Genomic DNA, 22,850 nt, shown 5'->3' with positions numbered 1-22,850 from the left:
TCGTTTAGCATCAATACTTCAACTGTTTAAAGTTGAATTATATTTTAAAAGAGTTTTTTTATAAACATCTATAAAATATTGCATACAAAACAAAATCAAGCGGAAATGTCTAAACCGAGCTGCTTCGAATTTCACTTTACTTTTTGTTATCGATACTAGCTCTTGCAATTGAAATTTGATACAGTTACTTCAATTTATAAATAAAATTCGAACGAAATTTTAGTCTAAATTAGCTTCTATGTGCTATATTTAAAATTAAATATTTAAAATGAATTTTCAAAAATAGTTTTAAGTAATTCTAATCGGATTCTAATCGGATATTGATTGTTTGATTGTTTTTATTATTGAATTCATGACAACTCTGGTTCATGTCGATATGCAAAAAGCCAGGCAATCAGCTGGTGACAAAAAAATGTTATGCAAAAATCAAGCAAGCAATAACCATAATTGCCGGCATTTTGCAGAATTAAATTAGCAATTTATATAATTGTAGCAATTTCTACTTTTTCATTGGCTAAAACAGCTGATACGATCGATGACTCACTGCTTTCGAAACGTTTTCGAAACCGAGTTCTAAAAGTTCGAAAAAAGTTCTTAAACAAACGCGTGAGTGTTTTTACTTAGGGATTGGCAAGCGTGATAACATACTAGTTCTGACGTTGCGACTAACTTCGCGACAAAGTTCAAGTACAGATTTGCATGCATATGGTCCTTCGAGCAATATTGCTTAGTGACTGCCACTTCCAGTAGATACCTTAATTGGTATCACGGAATCAAGTCCATAGATCGCACTTATGGTGCATCGTGGCACAGTTATCTTTTAAAAAAGAAAAGGATAGACTGCGCAGCCGTGGACGTAAGGCAGCTGAGCAACGAAAAAAGCGACGCACAAATAGAGCGGCGAGGGAATCAGCGCTGAGCGACGCAAAGGAAAGAGCGGCGCAAAAAACAGAGCTGAACAACAAAAAAAAAGCGGCGCGGGACCTTGCAACGATCGCTTAGAAAGGCGACGTGGCAATCCTGCAACGAAAATCTACGGCCCCAACTCTGAGTACGGTTCTGAGTAACCTAGGAGAAAGGGAACAAAACTCTGGAAAAGTGAAAAATTTTGAGCCACGCCAGCGAGAAAAAAAAAACACGGCGGCGCGGGAACCTGGCAACGATCGCACGAGCAAGTGTTAGCAAAGTGGTAAAAATTGAGCCACAGCAACGCAAAAACGAAAACGGGCGACGCTGGCAATGATCGCTGAAGAAGGCGACGTGGGAATCCTGAATCGAAAATCTGCGGAAAAGCGTAAGCAAAGTGGTAAAATTGAGCCACAGTAACGCAATAACAAAAGGGAGATGCGGCGCGGGAACTAAACCAAGCGTCGCAGAGGGATGAGCGGCCTTAGAAACTGAAACTAAACGTCGCAGAAGGAAGAGCGGTGCGGGAGAACTAACACTAAGCATCGCTTAAAGGCGTGACGTGGAATTTATCAACGCGAGTATGGTTCCCAGTAACCTAGGAGAAACAAATTACTACGCACGAAAAGTGGTGGAAAAGACAAGCAACAACCGGATCCTTACAACATCTGGACGTTGCGGAGAAAGTTCGAAAAAACTAACATCAGTCGGCAAACAACAAGCAGCACCCAGATGCTTACAACATCTGGGCGTCGCAAAAGGAACTTCGTTAAGTCCCACCTGGTTCACAACATATGGGTAAAGCAGAACTCCGCTCTATGTCAACGGCTGATCTGCGAAAACTACAACATTCAGACCATTCACAACCGTCAGTCTGGCAAGGAAGAAGGAAGCAGCCACAGCAACCAACAAGCAGAATTAACAGCATTGCTCCAATATTCAAAAAAAATATAATGATAATTTATTCCGCCGGCAAGTCCCCACCTTGGAGAGATGTGGGAAGATGGAGTAAAATCAATCAAACATCAATAATGAGAGCACACCTTCGGCAAATGGAAAGATGAGTACTTATTAACACTTCAAAAGGGATCAACACATAGAGCTAAGATCATCACCAACGACCACATAATTATGGCCCCCCGCAATATGTTCATAAATGAACATGGTATTTAAGCAACCCCAGATATGCGGCAAACCACTTGAAAAGGTCACCAAGGCGTTGGATTACCACATGGGAAGCAATCCTGGCGCTCAAAAAGAGATGGGCAAGGGCAAAAAAAACAAAACTGAATACATAATAGATAAGAAATAACTCCTTTACAGAAGACTTATTAACTCAATGAAAAGAAAAGAGTAAAGAATACTTTAACACAATAGTGATCTCTATCCTTTAGTACATGAGATAATCTATAAAATCCCATACAAATTAATAAACGATGATAGTTCTTAAACAAACGCGTAAGTGTTTTTACTTAGGGATTGGCAAGCATGCTTACATACTAGTTCTGACGTTGCGACTAACATCGCGACAAAGTTCAAGTACAGATTTGCATGCAGTGCAATTAAATAAATAACTTTAAACCAGCGGTGCCCAGCCTCCTATACAGTGAGCATAGGATTTGTCTCTGCCGGCGCTCTGCTGCACATACACAGTATAAACGCATTTCGTGTGCTTCGGCATGTGCTTCGGCATCGCGCTCTCTTTTGTCACTTCAGCAGTGTTGCCAACTTATCCTTTTTCTGAACAGATCTGTCCCTTATAAAACTACGTCAGACGGAAAATATGTTAAAGATCTTCTAGCTGAAAATCTATCCAATTTTATAAATTCTATAACTTATGAAATGCATGCATACTTGGTCAAAAAAAGAAGGTGCCTAATGAAAGTATATTTATAATTATATCATCTAAAGCTAGTTATGGACATAAGATAAAAGCTGTGCGCTAACTGTCAAATCAATATAAAAAAAACAGTTGCTAAATTAGCTAGATAGAAATTTAGCCAGCGTTTTAGCTGGTTTGTTCGGAGAACGGATAACAGAGAGCTGCCAGATCAAGAAATTTTCGTTTTTCAACACTGCTAGCTTTTAGCTCTGGTGACTGCGAAAATATGGAATTGTTAAAAATTTTACGCCTGACAAGCTTAAAATGACCGTTATTCATTTGAAAACAAAACAAAGACGTCTTGTGTTTTTCAACCAGGACAAAATTTCAAGAGTATTAGCTAAAACTGATACAATTTGTCAGCCCAAATTAAATAAATTATTAATTTTTATTAATAAAATTAAAAAATTCGCACATAACTTTTATGTGTCTTTGCATATTCGTCCTACTTGAATTAAATGTCTAAATAACCTACACTTTCGTAATGTTCCATTCCCTACGCCTCCTTAATGTAATCTAATCAGTTGTGCGTTTTTAAAAATGTAAACAAAGCACAACTGTCGCAACAGAGCTACCATCATAATTTTGGTTATTTTTGTGTGTTGCGTTGGCAACACTGACATTCGCTCGCCTACAGCTAAATATTAAGCACTTCTTCTTCGCTTGTGTCAAACCTTATGTCCATACCCAGCTTTATCGACTAAATTTTTTCATCAGTTGTAAAGAGCTCAAGGCTTCCTCTTTTTAATTTAATTTGTGCCATTATTTGAAAATTTTAAATTTGCGCGTCCACAACAAAGAGCTGGCATTTCTCTAATGACTGTCCAAATTTTAAACACCACATATAAAATTGCCAGTCGACATAGAAATATAAGCTGTTCCCTATAGTGTTGAAAAACGCCGCACCTAGTCTGGCAACTCTTTTTTCATGCCTTTTGTGAGTACTGCACCAGCGGAACTGAAGCTAGATAATTTAGCTTTCGTGTCGCCACTGTTTTGTTTTATATGGAGTTTGACCTAGCGAACGGAATTTTTTCGATGTGAGTACGTAGCTTAAGCGAAGAACATTCGAAGCTAATCGTACGGTATAGATTGTTATAATCAGCACACAGAATACGAAAAGGTTCATGCAAAGCCCAAATAGTGGTGCAATGCTGAAGATACAGAGGATTAAAGTTACGAGTTAATGTAAAAGGTATTTTGAAAGTAATTTCTTCGATCAAACTAACTGAGTCTACTTGACCCTGTAGTAATTTATGGACGAACATTACTCCAAGCATAATTCTACGATTGATTAAGCGAAGTCTTCTAGAGTATGAAGGCATCTAAATTTCTGAGTTCCAGCTCAAACCCTTCATTTAAGCATTCCAAGATAATGCCATTAAGTGAATACTGACAAATATGCCGAAAGGATCTGTAGAAAGTCAATACTTTACATATTGAGCTAATTAAATTTAGAAAATTAGCTTGACACCAAAGAAACAGTGCGTTTAAGTCCGCTTGCAAAAACCTATCAGAGAAAGGTTCACTATAGGTTAAACAAATCTTGACGTCATCCGCATACATGAGTGCACGTGAGTGAGATAGAACAGTTGGAAGATCGTTTTTAAATAGCGTAAATAGAAGTGAGCCAAGATGACTACTTCGCGGTACTCCAGACGTAGCTTCAATAGATTTTGAAAATAAAGTTTTGAAACTAACTCTTTGCGTTCTGTTACTTAAATAATTGGACATCCAAAGAAGCAGATTATTCGAAAAGCCGAGAAGATAAAGCTTATGAATTTGTAGTGAGTGACTTACAGAATCGAAAGCTTTACTAAAATCCGTATAAATATCTAAAAAAAAAAAAAAAGAAAAAAAAAGACAATTAGGGGTGATTTATGATGAATTTACCAGTAAAAATTAGATTGGTGTCTCACTTCGTTTATTTTTAAAAAAATCTTTGAAATTTTGCATGGCTGTTTTTTGTTATTTGTTACTACTATTGTCCATTTACCAACACTGATTTGGTCAAACGGTCACAAGTAGCTTCTTTAACATCTACATAATCTACATCAGCGGTGGGCACGAAATTTGCAATCGGGAGCACTACAACAACATCTACAACAAACACAACTTCTGAAGTCATAAATCAAAGCAAAATGAACACTTTTATGACTCTCTGCGTCGCGACGAAAATCTGTGTGTTTGTTGTTGGTTTTGACAAACCAAAACAATTATACACTAAAAGAAGTTCTAATTAATTTTATTTGCAAGTCGAACGCTTATTATTTGGTAAAAATCAAAACGCATCAAAACGCATCAAAACCAACTCTACATTTTCACACAGTGTACAAGACGCTGCTGAAGTCATAAATCATAGCAAAATGAACACTTTTATGACCGTACGCGTCGCAGCTGAAACTTGAGCATTTGCTATGTGTTTGTTGTTTAGTTTTGTTGGGGGGTCATAAATGATTTGCGCGCGGCGTCAAAAGTTGTTGTTGTTGTTTGAGTTTTGTGAGTAGCGCGAGCAAGGGCTTGCCCACCGCTGATCTACATCATAGTGGTTTTGGGAATGTAAATAGCGATGTATTCATAATTTTTCTATTGAGATTTTTTACAATAAAATTGACAAAACCATTAGATGTAGATGGTAATAAAATCATAAATCGACAAGTCGAAGAATTTTAGTGTTGGTAAACGGGTCTCAATAATGACAAGTTGCACAAAAAAAATAAAAGAGTTCATTTTGGTAGGGAATTTTAAAGATTTTTTAAAATAAACTAAGTTAGACCCCAATATAATTTGTACTGGTAAATTCATTACAAATCAACCCCAATTTGTTTTTTTTTTTTTTTTTTTGAGATAAGGACCGCATTATAGACATTAATGTATTTTTTTATCTCTAAATTCATGATTAATTGTCTTTTACTTGAGGTTTTTCTATTTTTTCTAAATTTACGGCGTGAAACAGACATTAACCAAACAGACAATTACATTATTTTGTGTTCACAAATTTTTGTTAACTTATTCTACTATCGATAATTTTTTTAGGGGCAACTATCGGTCTTTCAATATACGTACAAAACGATGTTTTTACTTTACTGTTTTCATGTTCGATTTTTTGGTCAAAAAGTTTGAGAATAGATAAATGCTTTTTATGCAATATTTAACTATCATTACGGCTATACATGAATATTAAATAATAAATGGTGCTGCGCGAATGAAGTGAGATTCAAGTAAAAGTTATTTACTCTATTAAAAATAGTGTGTGATGTGAACTGCTGCTTTCGGTGTTGTAGCTGTTGCTGCGTATACAACACGTAGAAACACTACCATGTTGACTACACTTTAAAAAAGTGCAAGCGAGATGGCTATTGCTACTAGAATCATTGTATACAACATCTTATATATACATACAAAGCAACTAGCGCGCGGGCGCTCTTGCAGCCGACATTATCAACTCGAGTGACTATACAGTATAAAAAACAATATAAAAATCGGTCGGGATTATGAATATGTGCATACACACATGTGTGTAGCATTTAAAAATATAAAACTAATATACAGTGGTTTATATGTACATATATATTTATATAAATATATATTTATGAGCATTTATCTAATATATGTATGAACAAACTCCCTCAATGAAAACATTTGAAGCTAATTTAATGAAATACATATTTATGTACATACAATATATATTTATGAGATATTTGTTTTGTAAACATTTCGAAATGTTCAATTTTATAAGTAAAATATTGATAAGGAATGGTGATGGGGATAGGATATGAGCATTGGATGTTAATCCTACGAATGTATGCATGTAGTTTTCCTCACAATGTCATATATGTATGTACATATATATATATGTATAGACAAACTTTGGTAATCTAATGAAGAAATTATAGAAAAAAAACAATACACAATTAAATGCATCGCATATTATATGTATAAAAAAAAAAAAATAGTGCAACCCTAATAAACGTTCCAAACAATAAAATTAAAATTATGTTATAAAATCAAAAAAACAACCGTAAAACTAAATCTAAAATAAAAAAATGTGTAAATTTTTTTAATTGCTAACACCAAAATGAGTACTACACAGATTTTTGCACTCTATTCAAATAAAACTTTATGGCTTATATTGAATTAATCACTGTAGACTGAAGTGAATTATATATTTTCTCTGTCAGCTCAAAAATCCAATTGAATTTCACTAGGACTCGGTGAAGTTCAGTAACTGTAATGCTCACGGGTATCATCCAATCCAATCACACCAATGGATTCTCTTTTGGACTTCAACTTGGATTGCAGCTGTCGCAGCAGTATCATTGCTTGGATGCTGTAAGCTGGCTTAGCCAGAGGCACGCACACACACGTTAACAACAGCAACAGCTCCACCACATAAATGCGTCATTGAAATGGACAACAGCAATATCAATACAAAATTAACAACTGCAGCGCCAGAGTTAATGCCGTACTCAAATTGTAGCAATCTACAAGAGTCACAACAGGAATCAATCATAGCAGCTCCAAATTTTTCTCCGGTAGTCGCAGTCAGTGCTATCCAAATTCAAAAACAGCACCATGAACACCAGACACCAAGCAACAAACGTGAGAGGGCTCAAGGATTTAACGTAACGTCGTCAGTCCCATCAACAACTCTCACAACAACTACAACAATAGCAAATACTACACCCACGGCCTTGAACCTGCCACCACCAACAGCGACGCCGAATATAAGTATTGCCGGCTCCGGTGCAGCTGATGTAGCTTTATTGACGTGTTTATTGCCAGCACCGCCTCCATTTACGACGACTGCCGCAAATATAAGGACAACAACAACGTCAACACCACTGCTAATTCACACTAGTTCAGACCCAATAGCACCGTCTACATTAACAGCCGCACTTTGTGCAAGTGATTTTGATTCCGACACGGAACTTTCGATCGTTGCAGCGGTGACAGCAGCGAATTCCATTGCTACTATTGGAGATCACTCTACCACTTCACCTGTACCATCAGTGTCAACACCAGTTCAAAGTGTTTTGACAGCGACGGCAGCGACCAACGGGCACATAAATAACGGCAGCAATACTTCCACTAATTCTTCTCAAATAAGTCTAAACACAAAACAGCAACGCCAGCAAAAACGTCGACGTGAGCGAGCGCAGCGCCTGCAGGCAGAGCGCGATAGCCGATGTAATTCAAGTGCACTAAGTGGCACATTGATTGGAGGAGGAGGTGGAGGATCTGTTGGAGTGGCTGTCAGTCTTGGTATGGTCACAACTACTGCTGGAGGTGGTAGCAATGGTAGCATCATTGGCACCGCAACTGCTACCGCCGCCGCAGTATTATTGGGCAGTAGTAACAACAGTGTATTGGGCCCTGGTAATGGCATGTTATATCATCTTAACAGTGCGGGCAGCATGGGTGAAGATAGCAACAACTCGAATGGAAACTTTACTAGTAGTAGCAACGGTAGCAATAATTTGTTGCCACCTACAGATAGTATTGCATCATTGTTATTAAATCCACCACATTCACCTGAATGTAACTCCGGTCTTATGGCCACTCCTAGTGACAGCGAAGGCGAGTCACTGGATGAAGATCTCCTATCAACGTCATCGTCATCAACATTGCTGCTGCCTCGTGATAAGCCTCCGCCAAGACCACCACCTCCAGTTCGACGAAAGTTACCAAGATCGCCTGTTCTTGAAGAGGAGATTATTGATGGGTTTGCCATATTAGAGTTCAAAACGTATGAAGATCTTGAGGTGAGTTTCTGTACACATTAAGTAACATTTTTATTTTGTATTTATATTAATATTTATGCAAACAGTTTGCAATTAAATTGGGCCAAAAACGCAAAGAGAAACGTCTTTCGGCACTGGAAGAGTTGACATGCACCTACAGCATAGAGGACATGAAAATGCCAAAGATCAACGATACTGGACAGCCGCATCCGCATTCCCACCCGCTCCGTACTACCAATCTTTCCAGCCTAACTGTGGTTAGCAATAATAATTTAAAAGAAGTTAATCACCATCATCCACCTGCTCTTACCATTGGAGGTGCAATTGTAGTTACATCTAATAGCAGCAGTACTAGTAATATTATGTCAAATAACAACAACAATAGCAGTACAACAGTATATACGGTTCCACTAGCTAGTATGTGTACAGCACCAGAACCAGATTCAGAAGCTGAAATACCTTGGACAGGAGATCAATATCGACAGCAGCAGCAACAAGATCATATAAATTGCAGTGCTAAAAATAAAGCTAATTTAAGCATAAGTATTAATAGTAATGTAAATCAAAATGAAATTAGTAATTGCCAAACACATGTAAGTCCTATGGGGCTATCCAAGCATGCCGAATCTTCAGTCACTTCAATCTCCGAGACAGTAAATACTATCAGTAGTGCCTGCATAAAAGAGAACGGCAATGAAGATCGAGTAGCAGATATTACACGACCATCGCCGTTATCCGTCGATAATATCGTTAGTGTCCCACCCAAAGATCTAAGTAGCATTAGTGGAAGTGGAAGTACCGATGTAAACAAATCCCAAAATTCAACAAGCAATGCTAATCAACCAAATATCGGAGTTACAGAATATATTAGCATTAAAGGCACAAGATCAACTGATGATACAGTTGCAATAAACAGTCATCTTAATGTTATGCTCTCTTCATCCTCGTCCCCAAAAATCAAAGTGAGTAGTGCAATTTTTTTTGTCACAACAAAATGAAATGTAATTTAATACTTGAATTTTCTAAATACCAACAGAAGCTGAATACTTTTGAAGGTAATCAAGAAGCTGGTATGATTGCTTCAGCAGCATCTGCGGCAGGATTGACACTGGAAATTAAAGACTTCGCAAATGGTTCAGCACAAGTCATTGAAACCAGCCTTTTACTTAAAAAAGATCACGATCTGAAAGAAAGTTTTATTGATGTGAGTTAACATGCACATAACTAGTAAATTCATAGAAACAATTTATATTTAAGTTTTTTTTTGCGCAGATGTCGGATCGTTGCAGTAGCACCAACAAAGTAACTAATATCGTATGTATTAATCAATTACGTTAAAAATATCTTCATATATATATATATCGATATTTATTTCAGTGTGATAAATCTCAAGGCGAAAATAAGGTAAGTTTAAATCAGTGGTGTTCAAAATTTGTAAAGGCAAACAAACTTGGTTGCACAGCCAAATTCTGCCGGCGTCGCACAGTGGGACAACCTTTGATTTTGCTGTACAAAAATCATATCTTTTGAACCAGTAAAGATATTTTAAAAATTTAAATAGCATTTGTTAGAAAACTTCTTAAGTTTTGAATGCACTGTAAGATAGACCCACTTGGTGATTTAGGTTTGTCTGTCAAAGTTGAACAATATTTATTTTCCATGTAAAATTAAAAAAAAATAATTTTTTTTTGTTCGGAATATACATTTTAATCTTTTTCATCTCTTAAACAACATTGTTTAACATTTAATAAATATTTTTATTTTGCTAGTTTCAAAAAAAAAATAATTTTTTTTTTTAATCTCGTGTGATGCCTGGCATAGCTAAAACGTATGAAATTGCACTGCGCTCTTCTTCTATCACCATTTATTTTGCAAGGTTGCGTCAGTTTTTGCGCTTTAAAAAAAAGGCGCAATTCGTCGCAAACAAAAATAGAATATATAGTTAGAGAATGTGTCCAATTATTGTTATCTTCCATTAAAGTTGAAAAATAGCCCAATTTTAGAGTTTTTTTTTAAATATTGCTGGGATAAAAAGTAAACAAGAAACTAATTTCTCCGGCATTTTTTTAAGAAAGGAACATAGTACTTTTCATATGAAACCAAAAATATAAAGTTCGGTCACCGAACTTGTCTACAAATCAGTTTTAAAGTGTGCATTTTTAATAAGACTTGCACATTTATGCGCGGACTGAAAAATGGGTCAACTTTGAGAGGCTGTGAAGCCCACAATTTTTGCCTGATTTAAAAAATCTTTTGAACTTGTAATCTTTGAAGATATCTCTATCGAATGCATTTATTACTTTTACAATCGGTTTCATCGAAAAAATAATTTAGGAACCGCCCCCGCCTATGCCTTTAATTTACTTTCGTAATACTAATGTAGTATTTCGTTTGTTTTCGTCAACAATATTTTGAGGCAATCCGCTCGTGCGATGAAGTAACTTTTTGTATATCTCTGTTATTACATAAAAAAAAGCTCTAGTCTAGAGAATTTGGAAACGTCTTACACTCTTTTAGTCACAGGCCTTTAAATACCTTGATATTTAATGTTTTTAGATTTTCATAATATATTCTTATATCACTGTAGACGGCAGTCCACACTAGTGTATCGCGACGGGTGCGAATGCGACTAGCAATAATTTTTAATCATAATTTTACTTAACGAAAGAAATTCAAAACATCAATTAGTAACGATAACATGGACCACTGGTAATAACATTCTAAGTCAGTTCCGAAATGGCCCCCTTCAGCGGCGATGCATGGGTCCAAACGTGATACAAAATTTTCGGCGGTGGACCGCAGGTCTTCGGGCGACAATCGGTCCCACTCCAAGCGCAGCGATTGCTTTAGCGCCTCCAAACTTTTATGAGGCTTAGCACAGGCTCTGACCTCCAAAATCTTCTACACGCTGTAGTCTATCGGGTTGAGATCCGGCGAGTAGCGCGACCATGGGTCTTACACCAGTTTTGCGTCTTTTCGCTATTTGGACGGTCCTTTCGTCCTTTTGAAAAGTCCGCATCGCCGAAGTGGTATTTGGCCCAGAAAGTACCACTGCGCTGAGAATGTCGCGGTGATACATTTTAACCCCTTGACTCCCGAAAAACAGTGGTGACTTGCCGCTGACTTAAGTTTCGTCACAGACCATGACCGACTTCAAATTTTGGCGTTGTGTGACAATGGCCGTAGTCTCGGGAGCCTGTGCGGATCAGGTCCTGTCGTTTTGGTGGCTCTGGTCCAGCTCGACGGTGAACAGCTTCGCATTCGTACAAGGATGCGCCCTCATCGCTGCCCTGCGGCCCGGTGCTTGAGTCTTGAGGCGGTATCTTTGCAGTCGTACGCGCTTGTTTTTTTCCGTGAGAAGCTGAACTTTTTGGAGCTTGTACGTCTTGAGTCCAAGGTTCTTCTTCGCTATTTGCCTAACAGATTCACATTTCATTCTAGTCTCACGAGCGGTTTTCCTCATGGAGATCCTCGGATTTCGCTTCACCCGCTTCCAATGATCTTACGATTTGCAGAAGTGTTGACGGTGCTTTTTTTTCCTGTTCACGGACTATCGCCTTCATGGCTAAGCTAATCGAAACGGCGCATAGCCTGGGAAACAATCTGCCTAGGAACAACGAGCAAACAAACAATTTCATATTCACGTTTTTCTACACGAAAAGCTCTAAAATTGCACCACATTTACTTAAAATTATAGGACTACAGCAAAATTTAAGACCATTAAATCAAAAACTTTGGCAATAGGGGCGGGTAGATGTTGAAATGGAATAAAGCAAGCTGTGTGTGAGGTATTGACAAAATTTTTTTTTTATTTGAAAGGCGCATATATGCTATTAAGTGTGGAATATGACATCATTCAAATGCCCGCCTCGGCTTCTTACGGTGGAACGTATCCGAGTGGTCCAATTTTCAATGACTCTTCCGCATAGATCCGGCTGAATTTGAGCGATGGCCTGTGTTATATTCACCTTTAGAGCATCGGTCGACTGTGGTTTATTTGCGACTTCAAGAAACCCCACAGGAAAAAGTCTAGCGGGGTCAAATCGCATGACCTTGTTGGCCAATTCACATCACCCCTGCGAGAATGTCAATCGTGGCGTTTGCTGTGTGGCACGTAGCGCTGTCCTGCTGGAACCACATGTCGTCTAGGTCCATATGGTTCAATATGGGCCATAAGAAATTGGTCATCATCGTTGTGTAGCGCTCGGTGTTGACGGTGACCGCCTCACCAACGTCGTTTTCAAAAAAGTACGGACCAATGACGCCGCCGGCCCAAAATTTACACCAAACTTTTTGAGGTTGCATTATCATCTGGTGAACCTCGTGTGGATTGGTGTCGTCCCATATACAGCAATTTTGTTTGTTAACACAGCCATTCATCCAAAAATGCGCCTCCTCACTAAAGATGATATTTCGCCCAAAACTGGGGTTCTCTTCCAAATGATTCGAGGCCCAGTCAGCGAACAAACGGCGTTGTCTATGGTCATGAACTTTGATCTCCTGGGTCAGTTGGATCTTGGACGGGTGTAGGCCCAAGTCCCGACGCAAAATTCGCCAAGTTGAAGTCTGCGAAAGGCCAAGTTCTTGTGCACGGCGAGGAATAGACTGCCTCGGGTTCTGCTGTACACTTTCACGGACCGCGGCAATGTTCTCGGCTGATCTTGAGTTCCTTGAACGTACGGGTGTTGGCTGATTGTTTAATGAACCGGTCGTCTCAAATTTGGCCACCAAACGTTGAAGAGTCGACTTTGAAGGGCCACTACGTCTACCGTAAAATGGGCGCAATGCGCGCAACGTTTGCGTTAATGAACACTCATATTGATAATAAAGTTTTATCATTTGAACGTGCTGTTTAATCGTGTAACTTGCCATGATGATTTGGCTTAAACAACTGAATAATAAACAAAATATTTGACAGATGTCACCAAAACAAATGGCTGCCACGGGGCGCCAAAATCGACCCGCGCCAATTGAAAAACCCTTTATAAAAAAGCATAAAGAACTACATTTAATGAAATCTAGTACCATACTTTAGTTTTGGGACATATTAATGTTTGTCTCAGTTTTTTCTGGTCACCATGTATAGGGGAAATTTAGCTTTGACTGTTCGAGCAGATCGAGTTGTTTACCAAGCGAATAGTGTGGCTTTAACTAAGAAAAGACCTAGACTGTCTCATAAGATAAACGTGTAAGTAGATGGGACAATATTTAAATGATTGCAACAGTAAGGACCATTTGAGGAAAGTTTTTTTTATTTTAATTTTTTTGACTTTGAATGATACCCCGCTCAAAGGCCAGTAAAATTTAAACTTCTTTGTGGACATTACAAAATAATATCAAAAGTTAGGTTTCCTGTTTATTTTATTGCGTTGAAAAAGCTTAGTTGGGGACTTATGCCCTGTCCTCACTGAAACTACATTCTAGCATTTAAGCATTTTGGAGCAAAAAGCTACATTTCTCCCTATATATTTTATATGGGAGCTAGTGGTGGGAGAATGATACATTTTGAACAAATGTAATAGCATTTCAATGAAACTATGCGATATTCATCGTTTATCATTCGAAATTTTGAATTTTTTTTATAAAATCGAGAAAGTATTATCACTTAATTACTTACAAAAATAATAAACAAATGGCGCCAAATTAAAAATGATACAAAACGTACACAAAATGTAATGGTTTTTGGTAATAATTCTAAGCTTTATTACTATGTAAATTATTAACTTTACAACAATTGGTGTGCAAAGTAACTTTGAATTGCAACATAATTAGAATTATCATATTTTAAAAATGTTGCTCTTGAAGCACTTGCACCTTGTCTCCAATCATTCGTTGATCCAATGATGATCCTAATTCATAACATCAGTTCCAGACACAGATTGAATGGATTCCGATCCGAAAGAGTTGGATAATCCTTTGAGCATTGGGAATTCTGTTTTAAGCTGCGAAATAAGTTCACAAATTTAGATGTGTTTGCTAGTGCATTTTTTTCCCAAAACAGGTTCAAGTTACCTATTTAAACAATTTACACATGCATATATTCTAAAATGAATATACCGACTGAATCTTTGTATAAATTCAGTTTATTTTATATTTTTACTAATACTATAGCAGAAGCAGTAGTGGAAAATATTGATTGCTTTTTGCGTTCCAAATTTTTGCTCTTGCTATAACTACAAATAGCACATCGATAATTTGAATACCCTTTGCCCATTAAAAATGGGCAAAAAAGGGTATTATGTGTTTGGCAGAATGTATGTAACAGACAGTAGGAGGCGTGGCAAAACCCATATAGAATTTATATTCTTGATCAGTATCAACAGCCAAGTCGATTTAGCGAGCGAAGCGAGTTATTGTTATTGCTCTACTCTAATACGAAATTTAACAGAGAGCATTGTATATGCTATTCGAATGCTATGCTACTGCTCTATTTAACGTCAGAGTAAGAACAGAGTCATTTTAGCTTTGGAATAGTAAAGGCAAACCCTGATTTATTTATACAATTAATATTTATTATCTTAAAAAACGAGCAAAAGTTTACAATCTTTGCCTTCCGGCATCCACAACAACAATACAATAAAAGCAACTGCCAAAAAATTATTTATTTCATCTTTGTTATATTATTTGTAACTAGCATGCTCTTATGTACTCACTTTTTCACTTCTCGTGAAAACTAAAGATATCAAATAATTTAAATTATTTCTACATAGAAAAAAGTTTTTGTTTACTTAATTATAAAGCTTGGTAAACTCTCTACCATATTCACTAATATCTGTTTTGAAATTCGATTTTATTCCGCTTCTACTCGCCTCCAAAATTTGTACTTGGCGAATGGGGCTGACTCATACTGACCCAGCCGTTTAACATTTGACCAAAGATTTTCAATCGGATCGAGGTCAATGGTTTGGCGAGGATCGACATGGTGGCATGTTGCCCATATTCAATTAATATGGAGTATTATGTGGAAAGATGTGCATATTCTAAAACCCATCTGCCCAATTTTATCTCTTTATGGACTTTATGTGGTGTGCACAGTCAAAATAAAAAAAAAACAAGTGGGAAAGGTTATAGTCGAGATCCCGACTATAGGATACCCGTTACTTAACTTAAATATGTATAAAAGTATTTTTTTAAAAATTTTTTTTTAAGAAAAAAGGATTTTGTTATTATTAATTTTTGTTATTTTGTATTGCCTAAATCCAGTTGAGAATTCTTAGGTGACTTGACACGCTCAACAACATACTACACTTGCATAAATGCAAGTAGTATGCTCAATACGATTCGATAGATGCCAGTTCTATCATCATTGAAGATTCATCGGTACCATTTGGGTTAAGTCGAGTAGCGATTCAAGCCGAATGTCATATTTGCGTCGTCAGAACCAGTTGAGAATTATTTGATGCATTTTTGTTAAGTCTAATAATATTAAAACTATTGCATACTCTAAGGAGCTAATTTTGCTTCAAGAGCTTCGGCATGTTAATACTGCTGTTCTACTTGTCCGATCTTGCTGCGATTTTATAGGATAGTAGATAATAGCAACTTGCAACTCTAATACCCACAAAAACGTATTATCCTAAATACTGTGGGTGTGGTGGTTTTTCGCGATTTGCGAGGGCGGAGGGAGGCGTGATAAAAATGTAAGAAAAACTTGACCTGCGTGGTGTGTAGAGAAATCTGCTAGCCAAATTGGGTTATTCTATCTCTTTTAGACTCTGAGATCCGTTTGTTTAAAGAAATTACTTTGAAAACATTAAATCGCCATAACTGCCGATCTACTTGTCCGATCTAGATGCAATTCAGTGGGATAATACTAATAGATAACGGTTATTTTCACAAAAAACGTATTATCATAAAAACTGTGGGTGTGGTGGTTTTTCGCGATTTTCGGGCGCGGAGGGGGGCGTGGCTTAAATTTGAAACAAACTTGATCTGCGTAAGGTATATAGAAATCTGTCTGTCAAATTTGGTTACGCTATCTCTTATAGTCTCTGAGATCCCTTTGTTCAAACAGACGAGCGAAAGGTTTTTCGCTATTTGCGGTGGCGGAGGGGGGCGTAGCTTCAATTTGAAACAAACTTGATCTGCGTGGGGTATATAGAAGTCTTTGAGTGAAAGTTTGGTATCTCTATCTCTTATAGTCTCTGAGATCCTTTTGTTCATACGGACGGACGGACGGACAGACGGACAGACAAACATGGCTATATCGACTCGGCTATTGATGCTGATCAAGAATATATATACTTTATAGTGTCGGAGATGCCTCCTTCTCCCTGTTACATACATTCCAACGAACACAATATACCCTTTTACTTATTTTTTAAGTAACGGGTATAAAAATGGCTGGGAATGTAAAATTTTAAAATGATAAAATTGTCAGGACATTGAGTTTGTTTTTTTAACTAAATGTATACATTTTTTGGTCGGTCAAAAATCACGTTTTAGTACGAAAAACTTTTTGTTTTTTAGATATCTGAACCAATCTGACAGATAATGCATTTATGTGAATCTTATACATCATGACCAAAATTGGTTCAAATCGGTTTGCTATATCATATAGCTGCCATAGGAACGATTGGTCGAAAATCACTTATTAGTACGAAAAACTCTTTTTGTTTTGCATTAAATATATGGAATATGAATATGCATTAAAGTTGGTCCTATGCATTCCGACCAAATTTTATGCAAATCGGTTGACTATATCATATAGCTGTCATTGGAACATTCAGTCGAAAATTTAATGCCTCAAGTATTCGGCGTGCCAAACGGCTTCCAAATGCTAGAGTACAGGGTATCCTGCTGTAATATAAATGTGAATTGATTTTTTAATTTGGAGTAGCACATTAATCTTTTTTCAAGTATCAATGTCACTATCAATTTGGCACTACGAAAAAGATAATGTTTATGTACTAGGAAGCTCAACCTTTTTGCGCACGGTGCAGAATGTCATTTATTTTTAAATTTATATATTTTGTTTTAAGTTTGAATTTTTGTTAAATTTATATATTAAATGGAATATTGTGCGTCACAAAATTGGATATCAGACATTTTGGGGCATGAAGAGACTTTCGTCACTAGACTTTTACCTCGTAAAGAGTTTTTTTTATCTCTTAAATCGCCAAAATGTGAGATTAAAAAACCTTATATTACCTGTAGAATTTTATCTAAGTACAATAAAAAAGAATAAGATTGAAAGTAAGTCTAAGTTCCTCAAAAATCCCTTTGTAACAGATATAGAATATATTTGTAGCATTAAGAATTTGTTTATTTATACCCGTTACTTAAAAAATAAGTAAAAGGGTATGTTGTGCTCGTTGGAATGTATAAAACATGTGTGTCTGTCCGTCCGTCTGTGAGAGCCTAGATCTCAGAGACTATAAGAGATAGAGATACAAATGCCCAATGGCGTTGCAGCAGGTTATTTGTTTTACATTTTTGACAAGCCCCCCTGGGCGAAGAACCACCACACCCACAGTTTTTTAGATAATTCGGTTTTTATAGCATTCAACGCTATTTATTATTATTATCTATCCCACTGAATCGCATCAAGATCGCACAAGTTTAAAGGCAGTTATGGCGAATTAATTTTTCAAAGAAGTGATGTAAATCTAAACTTTAGATTGAGTTTTATATCGAAATAGAAATTTGCCAAAAATAAGTATCGTGTTGTCGATATATCGGAAAATAGTAGATCAAGTTGCAAATATCGAGCTTTTTCAAAAAAAATTTTTTTTTGACCACGCAATTGTAATCACAAAATCCTATTAAACTTTGTCAATTTGCTAAGTTATTTATTACGGTCGTTCAACAAAAATTGAACTCAATTCTACAAATTAGCTACGATTAACCATCCCCTGAGAGTTGTCGATTTTTCATCGAAATCGATTTATTCAACTCGATAGATCGTCAAAAAAAATCATCGAGCTGAAGTACTCGATAATCGCTTCCGTAAAAATCGAGTTGTCGATATTTCGATGTATTTTTACATCACTATTTCAAAGTAATACAAGTTGTTTCTTTACTTTTATATAAGTATATTGATATAAATTCCGGTATCCTATGGTCTGTATCTCGACTATAGCTTTTCCGACTAGCTTCCTTTTCAATAAGTAGAACAAACATTTCTAAAATTATGATGAGAAAAAAGTTCACATCAAAACATCTAATATCTAAGCTATCTTGACGCCTTTATACAAAAAACAAACAAGGAGACTGACTTTTAATCTCCTTTTGGGAAGACCACTAAAGATTTAATGAGTATTTAAGCCCTATCCGCAGCAATCATATAAATTCTCTTGAACCAGGTGAGTTTTCACGACAGCTTTGGCCTCTAAATTTTTTCTGTATTCAGTTTTTGTTCACTTAAAAAATTTAATTATTTTCGACCAAGATTCGATTTCGATGGTAAGGGTCCCCCCATTAAAATTTTGAAAATTCAAAATTTTAAATCTCAAGTTTTTATTTTTAATCAACTCCTGATATCATAATTTGACTTGTAAAGTGGCTAGCTCCGAGGTCCGACCAACTTCAAACTGTCGTTACTTGATCAAAAAAGAACCGATTTTCAAGTGGAATGTCATTTTGGTATTGGTTTGGCCTCTTAATTCGTTCTGCATTTTAATTTTATTAAATTCTTAATAAAAAATATTTTTCTCTAGATTCTACTATATATTGATATCGATGCTGAGGGTCACCCTTTGTAACATCGAAAATTCAAAATTTTAAATCTCAAGTTTTCATTTCTAAGCAACTACTTATATCGTAATTGGTATAAAACAACACTTTAAACTTGATTCTGCGACCTTTCATTTTTTTGTAAAAAATCATGTGAAATTTAACAAAAATTTGGAATTGTAAAGTGTCTAAATCCGCATTCTGACCAACTTTGATCAAGATTTGGCCTCTAAATACATTCTGCATACAATTGTTTTTAAATTCGTTCAAAAAAAAATTTGTTTGCCCAGTTTATTTGATGTCATATTTATTATAAAACGAAATCTTAAAATTTTAAAATGTTACAAAATTGATTTGTTGTACCGTCACGTACCGGTACTGAAACCGGAACCGAAAGAAAAAACTGAAATAGAATCTTTTACGGAAATAGTTATTTCGGGACTTATCGGAACCGAAACCATAACTTGTTTCGGTTTGATTCCCTTATTATATAGTTTTAATTTAATTTCCTATCTGCGCTGTTTATAACTTTTACTATCGATAATTCGATTATCAGGTGTTGGCAGCAATATGTATCAAAGCGTTCACTAGGAAGTATCAGTAGCATAAAGTTTTTGTGATACTAGATCAGGGAGCATGTTTTACGGTGAATGGGACCATTTTAATCCAAATGCTGCCATTGTCATTTGCCCTGTCATCGAACACCCAATGAATACACTAGGCAACAAATTTGGACTTCTTATACCCTGAGCCCATTGGAAATGGGCAAAAAAGGGCATATTGTGATTCATTCAATAATTCAATAAATACATTTGCATGGCAAGTTGAACGTTCGAGCGAGACAGTACCCAATTTTTTTTTTGGGTATCGAGTATGAATTGAGCGATAAGCAAAAGTATTATCGATATCATGTAATGGAATTGTTGATGTATAATTTATGTATATACAAATATACAATTAGATTAAAATATAATTATGTTAATATATAAATATGTATTTTTGCATGGCAAAATTCCTTATGACGTCACAATTTTCAATATAGTCGGGCAGAAGCTGATTGCTATGCATGAAAATGCATGAGAGGAAAAGCGATCATTTTGCAGCACTACTTTTGCATCTTTACCGAGCACTGCAAACTGCAAAATAATAATTTTAATTACTTATATTTCCGATTTCTCACACATATATATAATAAGTATCTGCTTATTATCATTGTAATAAAAAAACCTATAATTTTCCGCTTTAAAAATCTAATAAAATTAGACATTGTCTTTTATTTCAAATTTCGCGCGCACTGCAGCATTCTCGAATTTGTTGCGTGAGAGGGAGAGAGTGAGAGAGGAAAATGGGTGCTGCCAGAATGCAGGCTGAGCAAAGTTGTAGTTTGTGGCTACTCTTGACACACTCTACATCGATTCCGAGCGATTACGATTACGATTTGCGATTTATCAACTTATCAATTTCTAATTTATTTTAAATACGTTTAATATAATACCGAGTGATATATTAGTTCAGTGGTGCATTAATAACGTAGTCTGCAGTGATAAACACAGTGACTTAAGAAAGCCGAAAGTTGTTCATAGTTTCGCGTGTGTAATTTTTATACCCTGAGCCCATTGAAAATGGCAGAGTGTATGTAACAGGCCGAAGGGGGCGTGGCAGACCCCTCAAAGTAGACTTCAAACTTGGTATGTAGGTTCCTGGATACCATAGGCAGATCAAGTTCGTTTTTATACCCTGTGCCCATTAAAAATGGGCACAAAAAAGGACACATCGAAAATGAAGCTTTGGTGTAGAAAAGTTTTTTATTTGTTGAGTTATCAGAACCAAACTAATAGAATATGAATCTGGGCTGGTATTATACATCCTAACCAAGTTTGGTTCAAATCGGTCCACTATATCATATAGCTGCCATAGGAACGATCGATACGAACGTTCAATAAGCAACCTCTAATATGAAAAACTTATTTATTTTTTAAGTTATCTGTACGAAACTTACAAATCAAGAATCTCGTATCCTCTTATATAACCTGTCCAAATTTGGTTGGAATCGGACCACTATAACATATAGCTCCCATGGGACCAATCAGTCGAAAATCAACCTTGCGAAAAACTTGTTTCATTGTTTATATGCTAATAACTTAGCCGTCTTGCCATAGATTTGAACGGTAAACATACTTAACCATGGGTAATTAATATAGCAATATATATAGAAACAAATTTATAAGTTTAAATGACTATCTGAAATGCCAGTTTAGTTAAAATATCTCAAAAAACAAAAACGTTGTTCATACTAAAACTTGATTTTCGACCGATCTTTCCTTTGGCAACTGTATGATATAGTCGACCGATTTGAAACAACTTTGGTCATAATGTGTAAGACAATAACAAATTCGAATTCTGTGAGCTTGGTTAGGATATCTCATATAATCATATCTTAAACGACGCTCAATTAATGCAGCTTTGCAAAAAAAATTAAAACCGAAGTTTGAGCTTTCCTTGAATTTTAAAGTAAAAAAGGGGGCTCCGCCCCCTGTTCGCTTCGTTCGCCTTCCCCTAAATTGGTAAATCGCAAGTCGTAATCGTAATCGCTTGCAATCGATGTAGAGTTTGTCAAGAGTAGCCACAAACTACAACTTCGCTTCGTTTTTTTACAACGATAATAAGCAGATACTTATTATATATATGTGTAAGGAATCGGAAATATTAATAATTAAAATTATTATTTTGCAGCTTTCAGTGCTTGGCAAAGATGCAAAAGGTGGGCTGCAAAATGATCGCTTTTTCCCTCATGCAATTTCATGCATAGCTATCGGCTTCTGCCAAGCAAAAATACATTTTTATATTTTGATTATACATTAACATTTTCATTACATGATATCGATAATACTTTTGCTTATCGCTTGATTCTTATTTGGTACCCAAAAAAAAAAATGGGTACTATTTCGTACTGTTTTTGTGCGCGCCTTGCATACAAACGTATACATGCTGTCTCGCTCGCACGTTCGATTTGCCATGCAAATGTATTTATTGAATTAAATGTAAATACCGAAATAACTTCTCTATTTATGGGTCAATCGCTTTAAATTTTTGCAGGGTCGTTTAATACGCATACTTCTCAACTCATTGTTCAGTTAGGGAGTGCTATGTCAAAAATTGCGCCTGTAAGTCGTTTTGTGCAATTTGTGGGCGAAAGGGGCGTGGCATCAAAAATTGGAAACAAACTTGACCTGCGTATGGTATTCACAAACCTGCATTCCAAATTTGAAGTCTCTAGCACTTATAGTATCTGAGATAGTATCAAACAGACGGACAGACAGACGGACAGGGCTAGATCGACTCGGCTGTTGATTCTGATCAAGAATATATATACTTTATGGGGTCTGCCACCCCTCCTTCTGCCTGTGACATACATTCTGCCAAACACATTATACCCTTTTTATACCCAGGGTATAAAAAGCTTATTAATTCAAATATTAATAGCTCCTAAACTTCTGGCTTAGATCTTAGACTGTGTATAGATGAATTACAGATATATTCATTAGCTTTTAGGAAAAGTAAAGTAAAGTAAAATTGGGTTTGCCATTCTCGAGTAATGATGACAAAAGTGCGCGTACCTCTAAAAAACTGCTCGTAACAAAAGA

General features: G+C 36.2%; 1 protein-coding gene and 1 long non-coding RNA gene across 3 annotated transcripts in view; one reads left to right on the top strand and one right to left on the bottom strand.

Annotated features, from left to right (window-relative positions):
- Window positions 1–6,855: 6,855 nt before the first annotated feature.
- LOC117793054 (mucin-3A) overlaps window positions 6,856–22,850 on the top strand; it is a 104,627-nt gene continuing 88,632 nt past the window's right edge. For both annotated transcript variants that reach the window (XM_034633431.1, XM_034633430.1), the window contains exons 1-5: window positions 6,856–8,553; window positions 8,619–9,494; window positions 9,569–9,736; window positions 9,805–9,846; window positions 9,910–9,936. In XM_034633431.1, coding sequence (XP_034489322.1) covers window positions 7,198–8,553; window positions 8,619–9,494; window positions 9,569–9,736; window positions 9,805–9,846; window positions 9,910–9,936 — 2,469 coding nt within the window. In that variant the 5' untranslated portion in view covers window positions 6,856–7,197. The remainder of the gene's footprint in view (window positions 8,554–8,618; window positions 9,495–9,568; window positions 9,737–9,804; window positions 9,847–9,909; window positions 9,937–22,850) is intronic.
- LOC117793056 lies at window positions 12,317–13,514 on the bottom strand. The gene is made up of 3 exons (XR_004618209.1): window positions 13,328–13,514; window positions 13,139–13,141; window positions 12,317–12,963 (listed from the first exon to the last, which is right to left on the bottom strand). It is a non-coding gene; the product is annotated as an uncharacterized LOC117793056 (long non-coding RNA).

The sequence above is a fragment of the Drosophila innubila genome (assembly GCF_004354385.1).
Source record: "Drosophila innubila isolate TH190305 chromosome 3R unlocalized genomic scaffold, UK_Dinn_1.0 2_E_3R, whole genome shotgun sequence".
In the NCBI taxonomy this organism is placed as follows: Eukaryota; Metazoa; Arthropoda; class Insecta; order Diptera; family Drosophilidae; genus Drosophila; species Drosophila innubila.
Note: the sequence above shows the minus strand (reverse complement) of the source record. Positions and strands in the feature narration are given on the sequence as shown.